This window comes from Dunckerocampus dactyliophorus, chromosome 16, assembly GCF_027744805.1.
Source record: "Dunckerocampus dactyliophorus isolate RoL2022-P2 chromosome 16, RoL_Ddac_1.1, whole genome shotgun sequence".
NCBI lineage: Eukaryota > Metazoa > Chordata > Actinopteri > Syngnathiformes > Syngnathidae > Dunckerocampus > Dunckerocampus dactyliophorus.
The window spans coordinates 11,356,133-11,376,370 of record NC_072834.1 but is presented as its reverse complement, the minus strand read 5'-3'; the positions used below and the strand labels follow the sequence as shown (position 1 = coordinate 11,376,370).

Below are 20,238 nucleotides of genomic sequence, written 5' to 3'. Positions count from 1 at the left end.
CTCCCTCGCTTTCTGTTTCTTCCCTCCTCACCTATTCACACACGGACCATTAAGAGCACGATATCCTCCACCATATATTATAAGGTGGAAACCATGAAGGTTTTAAATCCAACAGGAAACATGTAACAGGATGCTTTTCATCTTTATTTGTCTGTTAATGTCACAAGAAGCCGGTGTAAGTCTCTCTATTGGTCAAGCTGAGGTTACAGAGGTCCACATTTATCAATGCCTCAAGGACTGGTATGATAAGCAGCAAAGCTATCAATGAAGCTAGTCAAATATTAGACATCTTGGGTGCAACTGAATGTGGATTTAGAAGGATATCTCCCAACATGTTCCTCCAGCTATCATCTCCCTGTGATAATCACAGGAAATTCTCAACTTGGGGGAACATGAACAGACATTGAACTCTAAACACTCAAGCAGAACCACATGTGAGGGACTTTACAATGGTATTTCTCAGCGGAGGAGCGGGTAAGAAGTAAAAGCATTCATTACTTGGCTGGGAGGGGCTGGTCATGCGCCTTTTATTCCCTGCAACCAATGGATGATCCCATCTGAAGCAGGCGGTAATGGACGAGGGGCGACTGAATCCCAGCGGAAAACATGTGACCCGCTAAGAAGACCCAAGTCGACAAAGCACTGACTCTGTGATTTATGTCCTAATGCAATAAACATGCTTTATTCCAGAGCTGGAAAGCAGTCAGCTATTCCTGCTGTAGCACAGTTTGCCATTGCGCAAAGCTGCTGGGTTTAAACATGTGGCCTCAATGCACTGTGCTGTGCGGATATGTTTATGTATGGGGGTTCACTAGAGCAAGAAAGAGACATTTCATCATTGTGAGACACTGTAAATCCCCCAACCAAATTTTACACCACCCTGTGGCGGCACAGCATTGCTCAAGTGGGAAAAACATCTCCAGTTTCAAAACATTCAACCACACTGTACCACAAGTGACTTGCTGTTTGGGTTAAAGGAAAACTGCACTTTTTGGGGGAATTTTGCCGATCATCCACAATCCTTGTGTGAGACATGAACACATACAGTATGTCTTTCTCTTTTCTGTGCATTCTAATGATATAATAACAGATAAAAAAGAGACAGCTCATTGCTGCACGTAATGGGAAACACATATTGTGCTTATAAAGCCTTCTGAAATAAACTCCATAAAGCGCCAACAACGCTCCATTTATATCATAACCAAGCTAAAGCGACATTGTTATTATTATGAACATTGTTACGCTGATCGTACTACGTGACTGCCGTTACAGGCAGGTTGTTGTATTTGGCAGGATTTAATAAAAAATCCTTAGTTGTAAAAAAAAAAAGAGACAAATTCAAACAATCAGTACTTAAAATTAGGGTTGCGCCGATCGATGGGCCACTGATCAGCATCGGACGATTTCCGTGAAAAAGCACTGTATCGGCATACCCCGACACTTGCTTTTAAACGCCGATCAGCTCCGCCTCCATTGCAGCAGCCAGCCTATAGTGACCGTCTCCCTCCAACTTTCCCTTCACAAAGCCAAAACAAGCATGTCTGTCGTGTGGGACTTCCTGTCGTTATTAGAGTGATACCGTATAAGTTTTGCACACTGCAAAACACGCCTTAAAACTCTTTAGTTTGGTGCGGCATTTGGGGGACGGGCACTTGGCAGGGTGTGGTGAGTTTTCGCGGCTCGCACCTGTGATAGCCTGAACAGTGGTTGGATTCGTCAGACTGGATGACGATGCCGAAGTTGTGGGGAGTGGAGGAAACCGGGTTTGCAGACTGCTTGGGGTCCTGCTGGAGCTGCTCTTGCATCCAAAGTCTCCTTAAAGGCAGTCAGATGAAGTTTCACCAGGGATTTTGAAAAAGTACGTCAAATACATTTTTGTCTAAATTTTATGATTCCCCTTTTATAAAATATATCGTAGACCAGGGATCACCAACATGGTGCGCGCAGGCACCAGGGAGACCCCCCACGACGACATGAGCCGCCTGCAAGCCTGCTTTTCATTCGGGTTTTCGGTTAAGAATGTGAGAACACTAGAAAGAAATGCAAAATGTGAGTTGTGGATACCAACACATTGTTAATGTTCTGGTAAAGCGAACATATTCGCTGTGTTTGGGTTGAAATAAGCTATGAAAAAAAAAAATGTATGATTTTTTATTTAAAAATGTACACTTAATCTATGTGATCGCATACTTAAAATACTACATACCTTCACATCGACTGTATATTCCCAGTTCCCCAAAAAGAGATTATCACAAACCCACAATTTTCACATAAACATGTAATATGACTGAACAGAAGAAAACTTACGGATAAAGCCGTTTTGTGGACTTAAAAGAAATGATGGAGCAGATTGATGTACTGAGATGCTCACTCTGCAGAAAAGGGCACTTCCTGGTTCACTCTTCCTGTTATTGGTTGCTATTTTTAACCAACACCAGATGACGCCAAAAACACAATAAAACACAGTACTCTAATTCCAACACAAAAGACCAGAGGTGTCCAAAGTGTGCCTCAGCTAGTTTAGCATATATTGATTTACAAGGGATTAGCTTAAGCATCTTTAATGTACAAAATGTATCAAAGTGATACTTACATTTTTCTGTATGTGGCCCTAACTGGACAAGGTTTGGACACATCTGATATAGACAAAAACATTTCACCTACAAGACGTTAAAATATTTTGCGAACATTTATCCCAAAGGCGTTTATAGGGGTTGACTTCAGGTTCTCAAGATCTTCCACATTAATAAAAAAGCCTTTATAGGAACATCAAATTAAGACTTAGGAGAAACTAGAGCAGGGGTCCTCAATGACATTTGTCCAAGGGCCTGCATTTTTCTGGCATGTAACAGTGACACGTAAACACATGTTTTAATCATTTACATTAAAAAAACATTTGAAAAAAACCTAATACTTCATTCAAAAATATATATATATGGATCTGTGCATTTATTATTAATTTTAAAATGCTTATTTTCAGAGTGCATATTTAAAAAAATATTAATGTTATTGGTTACAGATGTACAAATAGGGTTACAATAAATTATTGCTTTGAAATTCATAAGCCCAATAAGAATATGTAGTTTACCACGTCAGGAAATATCAGTCAGTGCAGTGCACTTCAAAAGTACTCGAACAGCGAGGCAAATTGCTTTATTTTTGCTGTCGACTGAAAACATTGGAGTTTGACATCAGAGGATGAATATGAGACCCGAGAGCAACATTACAGATTTTATTTCCGTGTATTTACATCAGGATCGGATGCACAGTTTAGAACAGGGGTGGGCAAACAGCATTGAGTTAAACAAATTGTCCGGGGGGGCTGACTATATATTTGATATACATAATTTGATATACACAATTCTACACTTAGAATTCCAACAGTCCACCTGGAATTATTTGTCTTAATTTATCTGTAAAAGTGTCATACAATCTGCTACATGTGCTTGTGTCCCTTTTTTCGGGAGCACTTTAAACATCAGACCACATCAAATAACAAGAATCTTGTGGTATTATTAATGTGGACAGGGAATACCCCTAGCATTGCTTGTTTATTCAGCCATCTTGGATCATACACACAATACCATTTGTCGTGACAATTAGTTTACTCAATACTACGAGATCCTGTAAGGCAAGGAATGTTACACAAACTCGTCTGTTTGCTGCATCGACCATAGGTTCCATCCTGGCGACTAAAGAAGAGATCAAGGAAGCTAACGTTGACCTAATTAAAGTAGCTACAATCCCACTAAGAGCAAATACAGAACGGAACTTTCACTTTTGTGTCAAAGTGATCACACTCTTGGACAGATGCAACCTTTCTTCTGCCCCTGTTCTTTTGAGACATGCAATCTGCCTTGTGGAGGCTCCAGTTACCTTAAGGAAGCTCATCTCTGTTACACGAACTGTATATTTAGAAGTACATCACATACTGTGTAACTCACATGGCACATTCCCAAAATCAGTCTCTTGCCCTTGTCACCACAGAGCAACACTACTTATATTACTCACAGCACTAATTATAATGGCAAGTTTAGTCCCCGGATTTGAACTTGTAAAGTCTTGGTAGTGTTCTTTTTAAAGTTGAATTGGTAGCAAGTGGAACGGAACTTCTGTTTGAAATGTTGTTGATCATGTCATAAGTTCCCAGACACATCTTGATGAAGAGCTAAGACCGTGGCTCCAGGTCTTATGAGTATTGTCTGCCTATAGCTCTCTAACCCCTCAGCCCTGTGGTCTGCACACACTGTCTCCTACTGGAGCCTCACAGCCAAAGTAATGAGGCTCTTCTGTGTATATTTATACACTGGATACATAGCAGGGAGTGGAGCAGGCCTACACAACTCCATCACGTGTTCATCTTAGCGCATCAGCAGGCATGTGCATGTAGTCCACACTTGTGTAAATTTGCCCAATATCATGACATGGGTGTTTCCAATATTTCAGTAACACCCCTCAGTTATAAACTACTGCAAATGTCAACCACGATAAACATAATTTCAGTCACACAAGCAAATTTTTCATGAGCTGAACTCAGAGATCTAAAACTTTTTTGACAAAAGACTTATTTCTTTCAAATATTGTTGTCGAAATCTGTGTTAGTGAGCACATCTCCTTTGTCGAGATAATCCATCCACCTCACTTGTGCGGTATATCAAGATGCTGATTAGACTGCATGATTATTGCACACGTGTGCCTTAGGCTGGCCACGACAAAAGGCCACTCAAGAATGTACAGTTTTGCCACAAACGTTGCAAGTGTTGAGGGACGTAGGCATGCTGACTGCAGGAATGTCCTCCACAGCTGTTGCCTGTGAATTGAAGGTTAATTTCTTTCACATTATCCGTCCCCAAAGGTATTTTGACAATTTGGCAGTACATCCAACTGGCCTCACAACCGCAGACCACCTGTAACCACACTCGCCCAGGACTTCCACATTTAGCATCTTCACCTCCAAGATCGTTTGAGACGAGCCTCCCAGACGGCTGTTGCAGCCATCACTTTGCATAACCAAAGAGCTTCTGCACAAACTGTCAGAAACCGTTTCAGGGAAGCTCATCTGCATCATCGTCGTAACCGACCTGAGTGACAAATGCCTACACTCACTGGCATCTGGCACAGAGACAACGTGACGAGATCCCAAGGCCCACTGGTGTGCCGTTCATCCACGAACATCACCTCATTTTGCAGCATGATAATGCACAGCCCCTTGTTGCAAGGATCTGTACACAATTCCCGGAAATAGAAGACATCCCGGTTGTTGCATGGTCAACATAATCACTGGATATGTCACCCGTTGTTTGGGATACACACTGGATCGGCCTATACAACTGCGTGCTCCAGTTCCTGCCAATATCCAGCACAGCACAAAGAGAAGCGGACCCACACTCCACAAGCCACCATCAACAACTTGATCAACTTTACGCGAAGAAGATGTGTTGCCCTGCATGAGGCAACTGACTGGACTTCTATTGCGGCCAGCCTAAGGCACACCTGTACAATAATCATGCTCTCTACTCAGCATCTTGATATGCCACACCTATGAGACGGATGGATTGTCTTGACAAAGTGCTCACTAACACATATTTTGACAAATTTATGAACAATATTTGAGAGGACCAGGCCTTCTGTGTATATCGTAAAAAGGTTCAGATCTTTCAGTCCAGCTCATAAAAGATGGGAGCAAAAATATTGGTTTAAATTATATTTATTTTGAGTGTACATTGGAGCTAGAGAACATTGGCATCAACCCAAATAGTTGGTGTCTAATGATCGTAATGATTATTATTGTGGGTGACGGGACTGTGACTTGACATCCTGGTTTAGTAGCTCCACAGCTGCTGCGTAATCTGAACCCACAGATAGCGACAGCCGGGTCGGGCACAGTCAGAGGGTTTGGTGGCGGTGGGATTTAGGGCTCTTCCCCCCCGTCTTTACTCTTCCTCGCTCGCTCTCCCCTGTCTCACTATATGTTCCAATACAGTTGACTACAGCGAGGAGGCCCCAGAACATGATGGCGGCATGCAGTTGGAGGCTATTTTACGGAATTGCGACTCTTCTTGGGACTGTTGTGGTTCAAGGTAAGTCATATGTTTGGTACACCCTTTATGTATTTATTGTTGGCTGTGACATGGAGACAGTATAAGATTTTATGGTAACCACTGACGGGAGAACAATAGAGTAGATTGGAGAGCGAATGATCTATTTTCCATAGTGCTTATACCAGTCAGAAGACAGATTATACCCTGGATTGGTCTCCTGTCAGTCACAGGAATATTGTGAATGGCGTGCTGAGGAGCAATTCATCCCACGCCAGCTGCGTAAAAGGTCAGCTATGTGAACCACTGCACTAATGGCCCTGCAGTACGGATGTGACGTGTAAACAAAAGACATGGTTCTGCATGATTGGCTTTTTGAACCGTAATATGTAGGGTTTTTTTTTTGGTTGTTGGTGGTTCTTGCTTTTCTTAGAGAAGTCAAAGAATGAATGTCGAGAGGTTACAGTATGAATAGATGATAGTTTGATATAGTTGGTGCTGAACAAAATCGTTGTTTGTGTTCTTACAAATAGTAGGCATGTCCGATATTATTGGCCCAGCGATAATATCATACGTACACAGACAGATAGATAGATACTTTAATACTGTCCAAGAGAAATTCACATTTCCAGCAGCTCTGTAAAAATGGGCTCCATATTTGCCGGCGTGCAAAAGATGACCTCATCAAACCGCCTCTCAGGCAGTGGGTGGCTAGTAGCAAACAAGCTTGCTCCTTCCATCCATTTTCTACATATGAAAATAGATGGTAGAATACTTTTCCTCTTCAATTTCGCATCGGATTTACACTGTTGGACCACATCTAGTCATATGGAGGCTGCAAATGTGAAACCTGAAAAAAAAGGCCCAAAGGAATCAGTGCCTCACCAGCCATGAACCTCACTGCACATCACTGGTAAGATGTCTCACACACACGCACATTTACTAGTTAAGTTTGGTGATTTGGCAAAGTTTGGCTATTAACGCTAGTTAGCCATCATTGGATGTTTATCCTATCATAACCACTCAGTGATTTGAAATTGTCATCTGCTTCTCTTAGACTGCTTTTGCATACAGTATGTGCACACACTATGGACATGCACATGTACACCAGACAGCGGTGAATGACAGCTATGAACGCCAGTTATTTTATTCGGGCCATACGAAAATGTACCGCAATTTTTCTGCCGTTAAATTTGTAATTGTGAAAAATATATATAATTTTGTACACCATTCTTTTCAACCACTACTGGTAATATGCTGCTGCTGCTGGTGGTGTTCTTATATCTTTTGGTTTAAAATGTTTTTTATTTGGAGTAAGTTGCACACTTCCTTTAATTCTTAGCCACAAACATATCCATAAGGTTTACGTGAAGTCGCAGTTGTTAGCATGTGCGGGATTGGACAGAAGAGTCTGAATGAGCCTGTATCGTTTGCATAACGTGGCTTAGCAAACGTCAATGAGCGAAAATGTAGCTAACTAACTTACAGAAGTAGGAACAAGTCAGAGTTTTGCAAGTCAAGTCAAGACAAGACAGGTCGAGGCAAGTCCAAAGTCATAGGCTTGACATTTTCGAGTTCTTTAAAGTCATAAGCACTGTTTAGTGCCTCCTACATAAAATGCAATTTTAACAATTTTAATGTAACAATCAATTAAAATTGACAAATACAATTAGTACATTTTTAATTGCTCTATTTTTTTTTTTATAAAATAAGACCAGTTTGACAAGACAGAATGGCAGAAAAAGAGTGCTGACATCGCATTCTGAATTTATGTAATCCACACATTATGTAATCCACACTTCTTAAATCTGATTAGACATTAATAGATCTATTCAATGAGGCAGATGCAAAGGGAAATTATGATCTCTTACTGGAAATGATATAACGATCACATTAGTTGAATACTCGAGTCCACACCTCTGCTAACTAACAAGCTAACACACAAGCCAGTCAAATAACAGGTATAAAAATACCTTAGGTTTATACCGTAGGTATAAAATCTGCATATAAAGGCACAATTACCTTTCTTGAGTCATCTCTAGCTTGACGAAAACAGCAGAAAAAAGACTTCAGTGTGCAAAACTCACAGCCCCTCACTGAGCTGTGCTAAAAACAAATAACGAAACAAAGAAATGCAAGACAACCGCATTCAATGTATGGATAGAAAATGGTTACACAGTGGAACCTCAGTTAGCGTACGACACAGTTAGCGTTATTTGGTTAATGTAAAAAATGTATGCTCAAATTCCTATCCTGTTATTAATACAGTACCTCAGTCCAACTGTATTCTTCATGTATTTTTTGTTTTAACGTTCTTGTTAGCATCCTAGTAGCTTGCTAATGGGTTTCACTGCGCAATATGTATCCGCAACGCAATCGGTCCCTCCTTTAGGTAATTTTTCTGACAGCACTGTGCTGTGGTAGTTATTATTTTTTAAATGTATGAACATAAATGGTCAATAACCATACTTCATATCAGTAATATGTTGGGAGGTTATTTCATAAGTGACTCTTGTGAAAATACTTTGTTAGCTTGAGGATGTTTCTACCGACTTATGACATCCACCAAGACTGAGCTACGTAAAACTTGACTCGGTTAGAGTACATTTCAGTTAAAGTCAGACCTTATTGAACGGAATAATGACACTAACCAAGGTTCCACTGTAGTAAAAAATAGTATTTACAGTATAACCAAAGACACAAATTCCACAGGAAGAACATTGGAAAACCACCTCGAAAATTATTCCAAAACCAGAATTACACAGAAACGTGATGTCAAATGTTTCTTTAGTTTTGGAATGTAACCAATATTTTCAGAAAAAAATATGTGCTCTTTAAAGTCATAAGAACTTGGAAATTTGACCCGCCGTTGTGCATGACCGCCCTTATTTTGTGAATCTGCAACTCGGCAACCATCAGAGAATTAACTCCGTGCATGTGTTTTTCTTTTTCTTTGGCTTTTTGGCAACACTAATTCAAAAACCACCCACACGGCAGCTGGTCAGGGATTACCTCGCATGCAGCAGAGTGACCTAATGCCAGTCAACTTAATGGCCCAATGAAAAACAATAAAAACGAGCGCAATAAAAAAAAACAAAAAAAAAAACAGGACAGGACAGGATGTGAAAAAAGGACATGACCCGGGACAAGAGGACGGTTGGTCACCTTGCCGTATAACAAGGACAAGACAAAGGATCCTCACAGAACACTAAACCAAAAAGTTACACTGAAGTCCCTTTGTGTTCTCAGATGTTGAAAAAGTCCCATGATTAGCGTGTGTTGCAGCACAGCCGAAGATGGTCTCTATTGAAATATTACTGATACAATATTCTGTTGCTAGTTTGTGCTTGTATTTTTTCTGAATACGTGGGTCTTTCAGTGTTTCTGGACAGACTGATTAAAGCTTCATTGACAGACAATGTGTGGAATGACGATTCATCGCCATATTGTAGTGATAGTGATGATTATTGCAGATCACCTGAGGTCGACACTTCACAGTCCTGTTTCGAGTGTCCCATCTGTGGTGTAATCTGAGCTAAGCATAGTGACAGCTGTGAGGGAAGAGGCAAGGGGTCGGAAATAACCTCTGCCTTTCTCTCCCTCGGTGTGTCATGAAGTTTGGACTATTTGTGGCTGAGAAGTGTTACATTGTGGCTGATGAAGATTGAATGATGCTCGTTGCCATTAAGGGTCTGTTTACATGACATTGAACTGAAACCAAATAAAAAGGGTGTTGTTGTTTTTTGTCTTTTACAAGATATGAACATTTTGCAGCCTGAAAATGCAAACATTTGACAATAACACAAGCTAAACAACAAATAGCAAATCATATCATGTGTATTCATGAATACACTCATAACTCACCTAGGTTTGTCAAGAAAACAGTATTGTGTTTTTTTTACTGGACAATTGTGCCCCACAAATTCTGCCTAGCAACAAGCGGCTGACCAGAAAAAAAATGAATCGGAGTAATCCTCTTGATCCTATTGATCCTAGCCTCTTAGACATTTTATTCCAGTTGTAAATGCCTATGAGTCACAAATGATTTTGTTGTCAGAAGTATGGGACATGGAAAAAAATAGTACTAAAATAAGTACCTGTATGATGACACAAGATCATTGTGCCAAAGATCCACTGCTGTGCAATGTCATAGGTTTACCATGACCCAAATGTGAACCAGAACCAGAACCAGAAAAAAAACACATTTGGAGCCAGCTGCTTTCACAGCCAAAACCATTTGCAACAACATTTTTGCTTTTTTAGCTTTATGGTTGGTTGATGATGTGTATGATTCATAAGAGAAAGGAATGTCTTATTACCTGTGTTTTACAGTGTCATCGTGGTCTTTAAATTTGCTTACAGGTGTCAACTGTATCCCAGAAACTCTTCTTTTCTTCCAGCTGCGTCAGTTGTTTTGGCAATGCTGAGAGATAAGAGTTCTTTTTTTTTTCATTAGTCTGCAACTTCCTTAAGCATGAGTAATAGCGGAGCCATTTCTCAATAGATAAACAACAATAAAGGTGAGATGGGTGATAGTACTTGTTTCATTCCAAACTATTATTGGTTCTGATGGGCTTTATCTGCAAAAAGGGACAGAAAAGCAATTAGTACTAATTTGGTTAATATGTTAGCACTTTCCCGTATTTTCTTAAATTTCTCAGTGACTAATGCATAAATCGTAATGACATAATTCTGGCAGGTGGTGATGGTGTCTATGAATATGTGATATTTGGTGCTGATTCATATCAGGATTGTTTGCTCTTGTTAAAGGTCTGCGCCAAAGACGCTAGACTGGAAGGCATATTACTTGACTTCCACTTGCGTAGTACGCCATGCAAGGCTTTGGCCGACATGGTAAACATAATCCAGAAACAGTGCACTGTGAAGATGTCCTCGGCACACAGCTCGGCAATTAATTGCTCTAATAGATGGTCCAAAAGACTAGATTTGTTATTTTTCATGTATGACGGGTATGTGTGATAAAAACATTGTAGATTTATAACACTGGTAGTTGTAAATAAACACAAACAGTGGCCAAGAGTCAAAGTGTAGTCCACACAATATACTGTAGCATGAAACAGCTTTTTTTCTCTGTGTTATTAGTTGAAATCATGACAAGTCACTGATGATGATGATTTAGGCTATAATCTGATGTGCGGTCAGGTGAGGCAGGTGAGGCGCCTGTCATCATGAAAATTTTGATAATTATGAATATGATCAAATAAATATAAATATTTGTTAGTTGAACTGTATTTTACATGTATTTTCCATATGATTCCAATTGTTTTTAACATTTTATTCAGTAATAATCGCTGAATTTGCACATTTCCACATAGATGGCAGTGCCTCACCAGAGTCACATGCTAGGTTAGCCTGCTTGCTGGAGGAAAACTAAACAATCAGAGTTACACCTCCCACATCTGTAGATGACTGACAGGATAGTTGACAGCTTTTATTTTAACATGTGTTGTGAAACCTTTTTTTTTTTCTTCAATAAGCTGTCTTCGGTGAAGTGTTGGGTAATACAGCACATAGAGTGGGCTAATCCAGCTGAGGGTGGGTCAAAGGTGGTATCATGTCCATGATGTTTTTTGTTCATGAAAAGCCGGAACCTTTGAGCACCTCTTCTCCCAAGAGTGAAGCAATCAAGTGAGGGAGATGTGAGATTTAACTCATCTTTTGTGCTCATAAACTCTAGGGAGTTCTAACTATATTAAAAAGTATATTTTGCAAAACAGTGGACGTTAAACATTGATAAAGGTGACATTCATTTATGGTCACTACACTCTTTATAGAACAGCGAAATAATCCACAGTCCTGCACCCTTTCAGACATTTGATGTGGCGTCTAGTACCCCCTACTCCTGTACATCTTACTCTGTTCATGTTTGATATATTTAATCCATCCATGTTCTATACCACTTGTCTTCATGAAGGCCACGGGTAAACCGGAGCCTATTCCAACTATGGGCGAGAGGCGGGTTTTAATATTATATAACTATGTAATACATTTTTGGGGGGAAAACTCAGAAAATGCACTAATTAATCACCACGTAATGAAGACCATCTCTCATTTAGCAGAAGATAGAAATGAAATTTTCAAGATTAAACAATCTTAATGTACAACATAATCACAAAACGTACTTATTTGTTCATATAACGCACACAGAACAATGAACAACTTTGTGCTCTGTCTTATTTCTTTTGCACTGTACTCCCTGCACTGTGTAAGTGCATTAACCACAATGAGGCGTTCAAGCACACTGAGTGTGAGGTTTTCAGACACCAATATAGTCAATATATTTATGGATCCCCATCACAATTTCTATACCCCCAGAGGTATGTGAACCCCATTTTGGGAACCTATAAGCTCTAACACATTTGCACATGAACTCATTCCCTGTCCTTTTCTTTTTCTGCTTGTAGTTCAGTGTAATGAAGAGACACAACTGATCCAAAACTTGTTCAAAGGCTATAACAAGAACATTCGCCCTGTGGTTCATCCTGAGGACAAACTGGAGGTTCAGATCAAGCTGACCCTCACCAACCTTATCTCTCTGGTGAGACCGAGACACTAATATCTGTTGCAACACTGAACATATAGTATAAAGCGCTTAGCACTTTCTGGAAAATACACAGTACAAGATAAAAATGAAAATGAGAACCCATTCAAAGTCATTTACATAGGGATTCATCCTCAATGTCTTTCTTAACTTTGTACCACAGAATGAAAAAGAAGAGACTCTCACGACCAATGTGTGGATTGAAATAGTGAGTGTTGTCTGTGTACAAATTTCTCTTCACGGCTTCATTGGATCACGTTGTTCATTTCTCAAATATCATCTACAGCAATGGTCTGATTATCGTCTAACCTGGAATACATCCGATTACTATGGCATTGATATCATCCGTGTCCCCTGCAAAACTGTCTGGCTCCCTGACATCGTCCTTGAAAACAAGTAAGAGTGAAATGCTCACTTTCTGTTGCTCACACTTTCAGTATTGGGGTCTTTATCTCTTTATCCTTCATCCTTGCAGCATTGATGGCAAGTTTGATGTGGCTTACTATGCCAATGTATTGATCTCCAACAATGGTTGGATATACTGGCTTCCTCCAGCTATCTATCGCAGCACGTGTGCCATAGAGATCACCTACTTCCCTTTTGATTATCAAAATTGCACACTAGCGTTCAGGTAAGCCACAATTTATGATGAATCCTTAATAAACAAATGTAAATGATATACTGTATGTGTCTGATTTTATGCTATTTTGTCCCAGATCGCAGACCTACAGTGCCAATGAAGTAGACCTCATCTTGGCTGTTGGAGAAACAGGAGAGACAATAGAATGGGTGGACATTGACCCCGAGGCTTTCACTGGTAGAGAGCGTACATTATTTTACAGCTATCTTACAGCTAAGATACCACTTATGTTTAATAAAGAAACGACATTTACATCACGATAATGTAATTTTTCATGCTGGCTGCCTTTATAGAAGTTTTGGTAATGGTAATGCTGATGGCTTCATTTACTGTATAGTGAACATGTTTACACAAGACGTGTCTAAAAAGGAGAGGAAAAAGCAGAACTTATTTCATCCTGTTTCAGCAATTACTGATTCAATTTTTGCTCAGCTTTCAAACAATTTTCTGTTTTTTTTTTCCTCTATACTGTACACTGAATGCTCTGGTTATCGTATCTTCCGGTGTCACTTTTTTCACAGTTTTGTTGATCCTGAGTCTTATAGTCAGGTGCGACGTATATATATAAAACAGTATTTTAACATGTTAATTCATAGTGACTGACAAGAGTGTGCTCTGTGCTTGTGGCATTCTAGTAGTGATGTGGAAAGTGATCAGGAACTCGGTGAACTTCCTTACTAGGGCTGTCTTCGACTAAGGCATTCTTTGCTCAGCATCCCGAATAGTCGAATAGTCGACTATCTTAAGACATCCCTATTGCTGACTGATAAATTTCTTGTCGGACTCCTTGGCTTGTTCAGTTAAGTTAGCCTATTCAGCCTCTCAGGTATGTTCTTTATGCTATGTGTAGCTGGAAAACTGAAAGCTGAAAAATGTATTACATTAACATACCGAACATCAGTAGCGGGTGGTACATTTGGTACCTGGCTCTTCAGTGAGGACTTGGACGACCAGAATTTTTTTCAGGAGACATTGATTAAAAAAAGAGATAATTAAAAAGAGCTGTGACAGGTTCCCGAGCCACAATCACCCGTGCTTAGCGCCGGCTATACCACTGCACCATGCTGGCACATACAATGCAGGGGAACTCCAGCTAGATACGTCCCCTGATCTTCGAATACAGTGCACAGTCACAGATACACCTGGCTTGCATTATCACTTGTAACTTTGAGTTAGTGACTCCTTTCCGCCGGTGATCGGCGGTACACCGGTGCTTGCAAAGTTGGTGCTCAGCCAAATGTAACAAGCGTTACTAGAAAGGCTTGACAATTAAGGGTTCAGATAACGCCTAACATCTGCACTACAATATCACCTCGAGCATTTGCATCAATATTTATCATATATTTATAACATGACAATAATATGAATCAATAATATAATACAAAACCTTTGAAATACATCTACTCACCAAAGATGTCAATTTCTCTCCTTCAGTCAGTCATTGTGGGTAAATCTTGGCTTGTAGAACAGTTTTGCTCTCATCAACCAATCAGAGAACAGAAAAGTACTGTAGCTGGCCCTGAGGGGTGAAAAAGCAGTCTGATTGCTTAAAAAATAGCCACATTGCTAACAGTGTTGTAAATGTACAATATGTCAGTGCTTCTGATAGTGATAAGTGTGATAAGAGCTCGGCATAGATCATTTGCATGTAAAAAACACACTCGACAGCAAGGAGGAAGTGGAAGAGCGTGGAGGAGTGTAGCGTGCAGAAGATTACGCATTGTAGGGAAATTTTAACGCATGCACACACACACACGCGCGCATGCTTGTCTTGACACTAATATTATATTAGTGACTTGACATGATTTAATGTACATAAAAGTGATCGTTTAAGCTGACAAAGACCGATGTGGCAGTGTGGACTATTTTTCTCTAATTGTATTGAATGCTGTAAGAACACAATTTTGTGTAGTGCATGAAAGTTATTCTTATTCCTCAGTTTAAAACAACATAAGACCTGTTGGCCCTATTAACTTCTCGTTAGTGATCATGATTGACTGCAGCTGATAGCTTCTCTTTGCTGGCATCAAAATTGTTATTTGACAGCACTCATTGGATCGACCAGTGCTGAGAACTATAGACAATGCCATTCAAGCACATGATGAGTGTATGTAAACTAACCGCAACTGTAGCCATCGTGTTCTCTGTTTGCTTACTATAGTTTTTACCTCATAGAGAATGGTGAGTGGGCCATCGTCCATCGTCCAGCCAGGAAAATGATCAACCCGCGATATTCCCCTGACGACCTGGAGTATCAGGAGATCATGTTCAACCTGATTATCCAGAGGAAGCCACTCTTCTATGTCATCAATATCATCCTGCCCTGTTCCCTCATATCTTCACTGGTCGTATTAGCCTACTTCCTACCAGCACAAGGTCAGTGAGGCCATTATTTATTGTCTGTGACATTGTTAACCTTTTGAATGGGGCAATTTTAAAAGGCTGTTAAGATAAGCCTAATTAGTATATTTCCTCATGGTTACAAGATGAACACAATGATACAGTGTAATTAATATTCAACATAACAATGAGAACCTAGATGAAAATGTAGCCAACTAATCATAATGGAGATGTTATTTCGAAATATAACCGTACAAAGTGGGTATATATATAGCATATACTGTAGTGGGTAAATAGCACATTTTTTGACATCTTCGCTTCTTTAATGTTTTGCTTCTTTTTTGAATCACAAAAAGTGATCATATCTGCAATGATCGGTGATGGTATAAAGATTTTATCTTAATGTGCAATTTTCTACACAGTCAGTGAGGTATTCAAGCCCCTTATGGCTTAGTCATTGTTATTTTTTTAAATAAAAGCCAACATTTTTTGTAAATATGCATTGAGCTGTTGCATTGGACCTCAAAAGTAGTCATACTTTTGTGTTCTTCCTTCAATAGTCATTCTTCTAAAATGTCCTTTTAGAAAGTCTTTTTGTTTCATATGATGTCTCTCGTCCACTTCACAGCCGGAGGTCAAAAGTTGACTGTGTCCATCTCCGTCTTGCTGGCCCAGACGGTCTTTCTCTTTTTGATTGCTCAGAAGGTCCCAGAGACATCGCTGTCTGTACCTCTCCTCGGCAAGTGAGTCAGCATGCGGTCCTGTCACAGTCATCAGGCTTCAAGCGACCTTTTAAGTGCAGAATTACGTCGTCAAGTATCCACTGCCTTTTTCTTTGTGTGATCTTCTCTAATGTGCTCCTCAGGTACATCATCTTTGTTATGTGCGTTACCACCCTCATTGCTACCAATCAGATTGTGGTGTTGAACTTCTCCCTGCGTAGCCCCAGCACTCATACCATGTCCCATAACATCAAGCATGTAAGTCAGTCACCCAGGGACATACACTGGTGGAAAATTGCAAGAAGTTACATTTTGCACTGTTGGATTTTAAAGAGGTTCTACATAGAGCTTCAAAATGCAAAACGAAAAAATGTGAGTGAGACAAAAAAAAAAAACATTTTTGAGTAAGTAATTTATTGTAAACAAGCATTAACGTGAAAAAGGCTGATCAAAAGTTTAAGACCACAACCTTTAAAAGCCAAAATCTTGGCAAAAATGTCGATTCAATGTCATTTTCTGTCAGGCATTCACACAGTCATGACCTCTTGATGGCAAAGGCAGAAAGCGTTCTCTCTTTGAACCAGTAACAACTTTCATTTGGGCCAAGGATCATCCCATGTCTTTTTTTGGGCTCTATCACTTGACTTTTTTGTTCCATAATCCTCAGGATCTTTTAAGAAGTTTCAAATGACTGTCTTACTGCATCCAACCTCAGCAGCAACGACGGCAAGAGGCCTTGCTTACAAAGGGCTTGACGACAAAGAGAGAAACCTTCTTTGCCATCAAGAGATCATGACAGTGTGAATAATTGACAGAAAATGACGTTGAATCCACATTTTTGCCAAGATTTTGTCACTCAAAAATGTTTTTGTCTTACTCCCATTTCTTCTTTTTGTGTTTTGAAGCTCTACTTAGAACGTCCTTAAGATCCAACAGCGCGAAATGTAAATTATTTTCAACTGGTCTTAACATTTTGATCAGGTGTATATCTATATGAACAATCTTGATGTCGCTTCTGTCACCATTGTTCACTACTACTACACAGGAAACTAAACAGCTAGTCAACAAGAGTTGTATTGTATTGTATTGTATGTACTTTATTGATCCCACAGCGGGGAAATTTACTTGTTACAGCAGCAAGCAAGCAAGACAAGTAAAGAGAACAGTAAAGTAAAGCACTACAACATGGTTCAGGTGGTGCAGGTGTTGTAGAGCCTGATAGCGGTCGGTATGAAGGACCTGCGGAACCTCTCCTTCTTACTCTCCTTCTTGTGGTCACAAGCTCAGCCCTCAGCCTAATCTAATGAAACGTCTGTTAACGGCATAGCCACTACAAAGCTAAATCCCGATTATTTTACTTATTTGACGTTTTTTCCAAAATTTTACACAATAATTATATGAAGGAGTAATTCCGTTACTAAGACAATACATTTTTGGAGAAAATAACCAGTATATAACTAATTACTTTTCAAAGTCATTTTGCCCAACTGTGTAGAGTAAAGTGTGTTTGACATTCTAGTTGGGGGCTGAACACCTACTAAAGTCTCCACGTAACTTTTACCCCACTTCCTACCCTTCAGCTGTTTTTAGAGATGGTACCCCGCTTCCTCGGCATGTCCCCATTGGTGGACGACAACGAGGTAACATCAGAGATGAATGGCATGAGAGATCGGAGGCGAGACTCCTTTGGCCTCATGCAGAGAGCAGAGGAGTATGTGCTCAAACAGCCTCGTAGTGAGATGATGTTTGACAAGCAAAAGGAAAAGCATGGCCTGATGCAACCCAACGGTGAGACGTGTAGATTCTAAGCCTCACTCACACACTCCAGGTTGTCATATAATATTTATCTAAATGTTAGTGTTCTCTCTAGTGGATGGTGTTGATGCCAACTCTACAGCCAATCTATACAAGAGTTTAGCCCAAGCTGCACCTGAGATAAAGCAGTGTGTGGATGCCTGCAACTTCATTGCTGAGACTACAAGGCAGCAAAACAACACTGGATCTGTAAGTGTTGTTTGCGCACATGTCAGTGATTTCCCACTGTTTCATCTTACCTCCATTCCAAATAAAGGAAATTGAAAGCTGGGTGCTGATCGGGAAGATGATTGACAAGGTGTGTTTCTGGGCTGCCATTCTCCTCTTCATCATCGGCACAGTGGGGATCTTCCTTACAGGTCACTTCAACAGGGCGCCCGAGTGGCCATTTCCTGGGGAGAGCAAAACATACACCCCTAATTGAAGAAAAAAAGAAAAAGAACTGAAGCCTTTTGAGGCTAAGACCTCCCCAAGGTTTACTGTGCTTCACACGGTGTGTGAGGATAACAGTAGTGATCTCTGACTCTCTGACTCCTGTGCAGGATCCCCATCTGGGTTGAATTGAGTCTGTAGAGCATCAGAGATTTAGCAGCACATCTCATGACATTGAGTTGACTTGGTTTTCATCTTGGTGTAAGTTACATGAACATACACTTGATAGGTGGGCCAGGACACATTAAGATGTTGTAACTCATTGCAATCAACATAACAATTATTTATATTTGTATCGTTGTGGTGTGAATTAAAGTAATTCATGCTCACTAGAAATCTATGTATTGAGGCAAGGGAGAGATTTTGTTTTTTGTCGACTCTGTATAATAAAGTTGCCCTATTTGTGTGGGCTTTTAGTGACTCCAAACATTGCAAAACATGTCTGATTGAATTTTCCTGCATGTACGATGTCTTATATGAGGAACATTGGTATATAATTTGAGCCGGTCAGTTCATCACAGCCTTGTTCTTATGATTACTTATTTTTCAAGATGTCTTGTTTGAGGTAGACGCCACCAAGGGCTATTGTCTTCATATCACTGTGCTATGTTGTTTTTTTTAAATAAATAGTATATGTGCATTTTTGACTTCGTAATATTTTTTTTCATCTTTCTCCTTCTCTCAGGAGAAGACAAACACTCATGACCAGAAAAGAACCAGAAAACAATTTGGATCTTGGATCTTGGATGTGTGTCAGTAGTTTTCTATCATTTCTAGTATATCACAAATTATCTGAGCTAAAGCTAAATTCAATGTTTTTACAGTATATAAAATCAATTAAATATGCAATATAATATATTGTGACAATTAGTAATTTAAACAAAATTAAAGTATGTATAGAGTACATTGCTTCGAGAACACACTCCTGATATATACACACACTCCTGATACTCCTTACCATTTGAAAAATTGCAAAATTGTTGTTACTGACAAAGGACTTCTTCCAGAGGGATAATGTCACTTGTTTGGACCATCCTGCATGCTCCCCGGATCTAAATCCAATTGAACATTGAACACCATCCAACAGTTGGGGATGTGTGGTGTGTTTGCAAAATGTAAAGTTTACAGGTATAACTTAGGTAGCACGTTATCTTATTATATGAATTACTTTTTATAGATGTTTGTAGTTTGAGTTCTTGTATCTGAGCACGTCTCGCATTCCATTTAACTTTATTGGCTTCTCGGCAGAAGATTGCTTGTAATATGGGGGTGACAAAGATTGGCAGAGGTCAACCAGGGCACCATCATTTGATCATACTATCTCTTAGATCAGTGAGAATATATCTCAAATTGCTGTTTTTTTGTTATTTTATTTTGTTTCTGCAGCAACGCAATGACAAATGAGCCACGGGCCGCGGACGGCCCCCAAGCTGCATTTTGGCCATCCATACTTTTGTGGATCTTCGTCGGGCTTATGGCGTTAGCTCTATATGAGCAAAGTACAACTGGCTTGTTGGCTCAGTGTTGTTCAGCAATGGTAAGGAGAGAGAGACTGGTCAATGTACTGTAACCATAACAAGCCACAGCTCAAAGTTTTGGAGGTGCACATCTATGGAGTTATATTTGTACCTTAATTTTGAGGTCGCAAAGGCAGATTTTGGGCCAAATTAATGTACAGTAATTACAATT

At 39.9% G+C, this 20,238-nt stretch overlaps 1 protein-coding gene across 1 annotated transcript; it reads left to right on the top strand.

Annotated features, from left to right (window-relative positions):
* The first annotated feature begins 5,962 nt into the window (after positions 1–5,962).
* Positions 5,963–19,128, top strand: chrne (cholinergic receptor, nicotinic, epsilon). Its single transcript, XM_054755243.1, has 12 exons — positions 5,963–6,080; positions 12,464–12,597; positions 12,764–12,808; positions 12,887–12,996; positions 13,076–13,231; positions 13,317–13,417; positions 15,416–15,616; positions 16,209–16,323; positions 16,446–16,560; positions 17,883–18,090; positions 18,173–18,306; positions 18,374–19,128. Exons 1-12 carry the CDS (start codon positions 6,011–6,013, stop codon positions 18,539–18,541), a joined length of 1,557 nt encoding a protein of 518 aa, XP_054611218.1. The 5' UTR covers positions 5,963–6,010; the 3' UTR covers positions 18,542–19,128.
* The last annotated feature ends 1,110 nt before the right edge of the window (positions 19,129–20,238 follow it).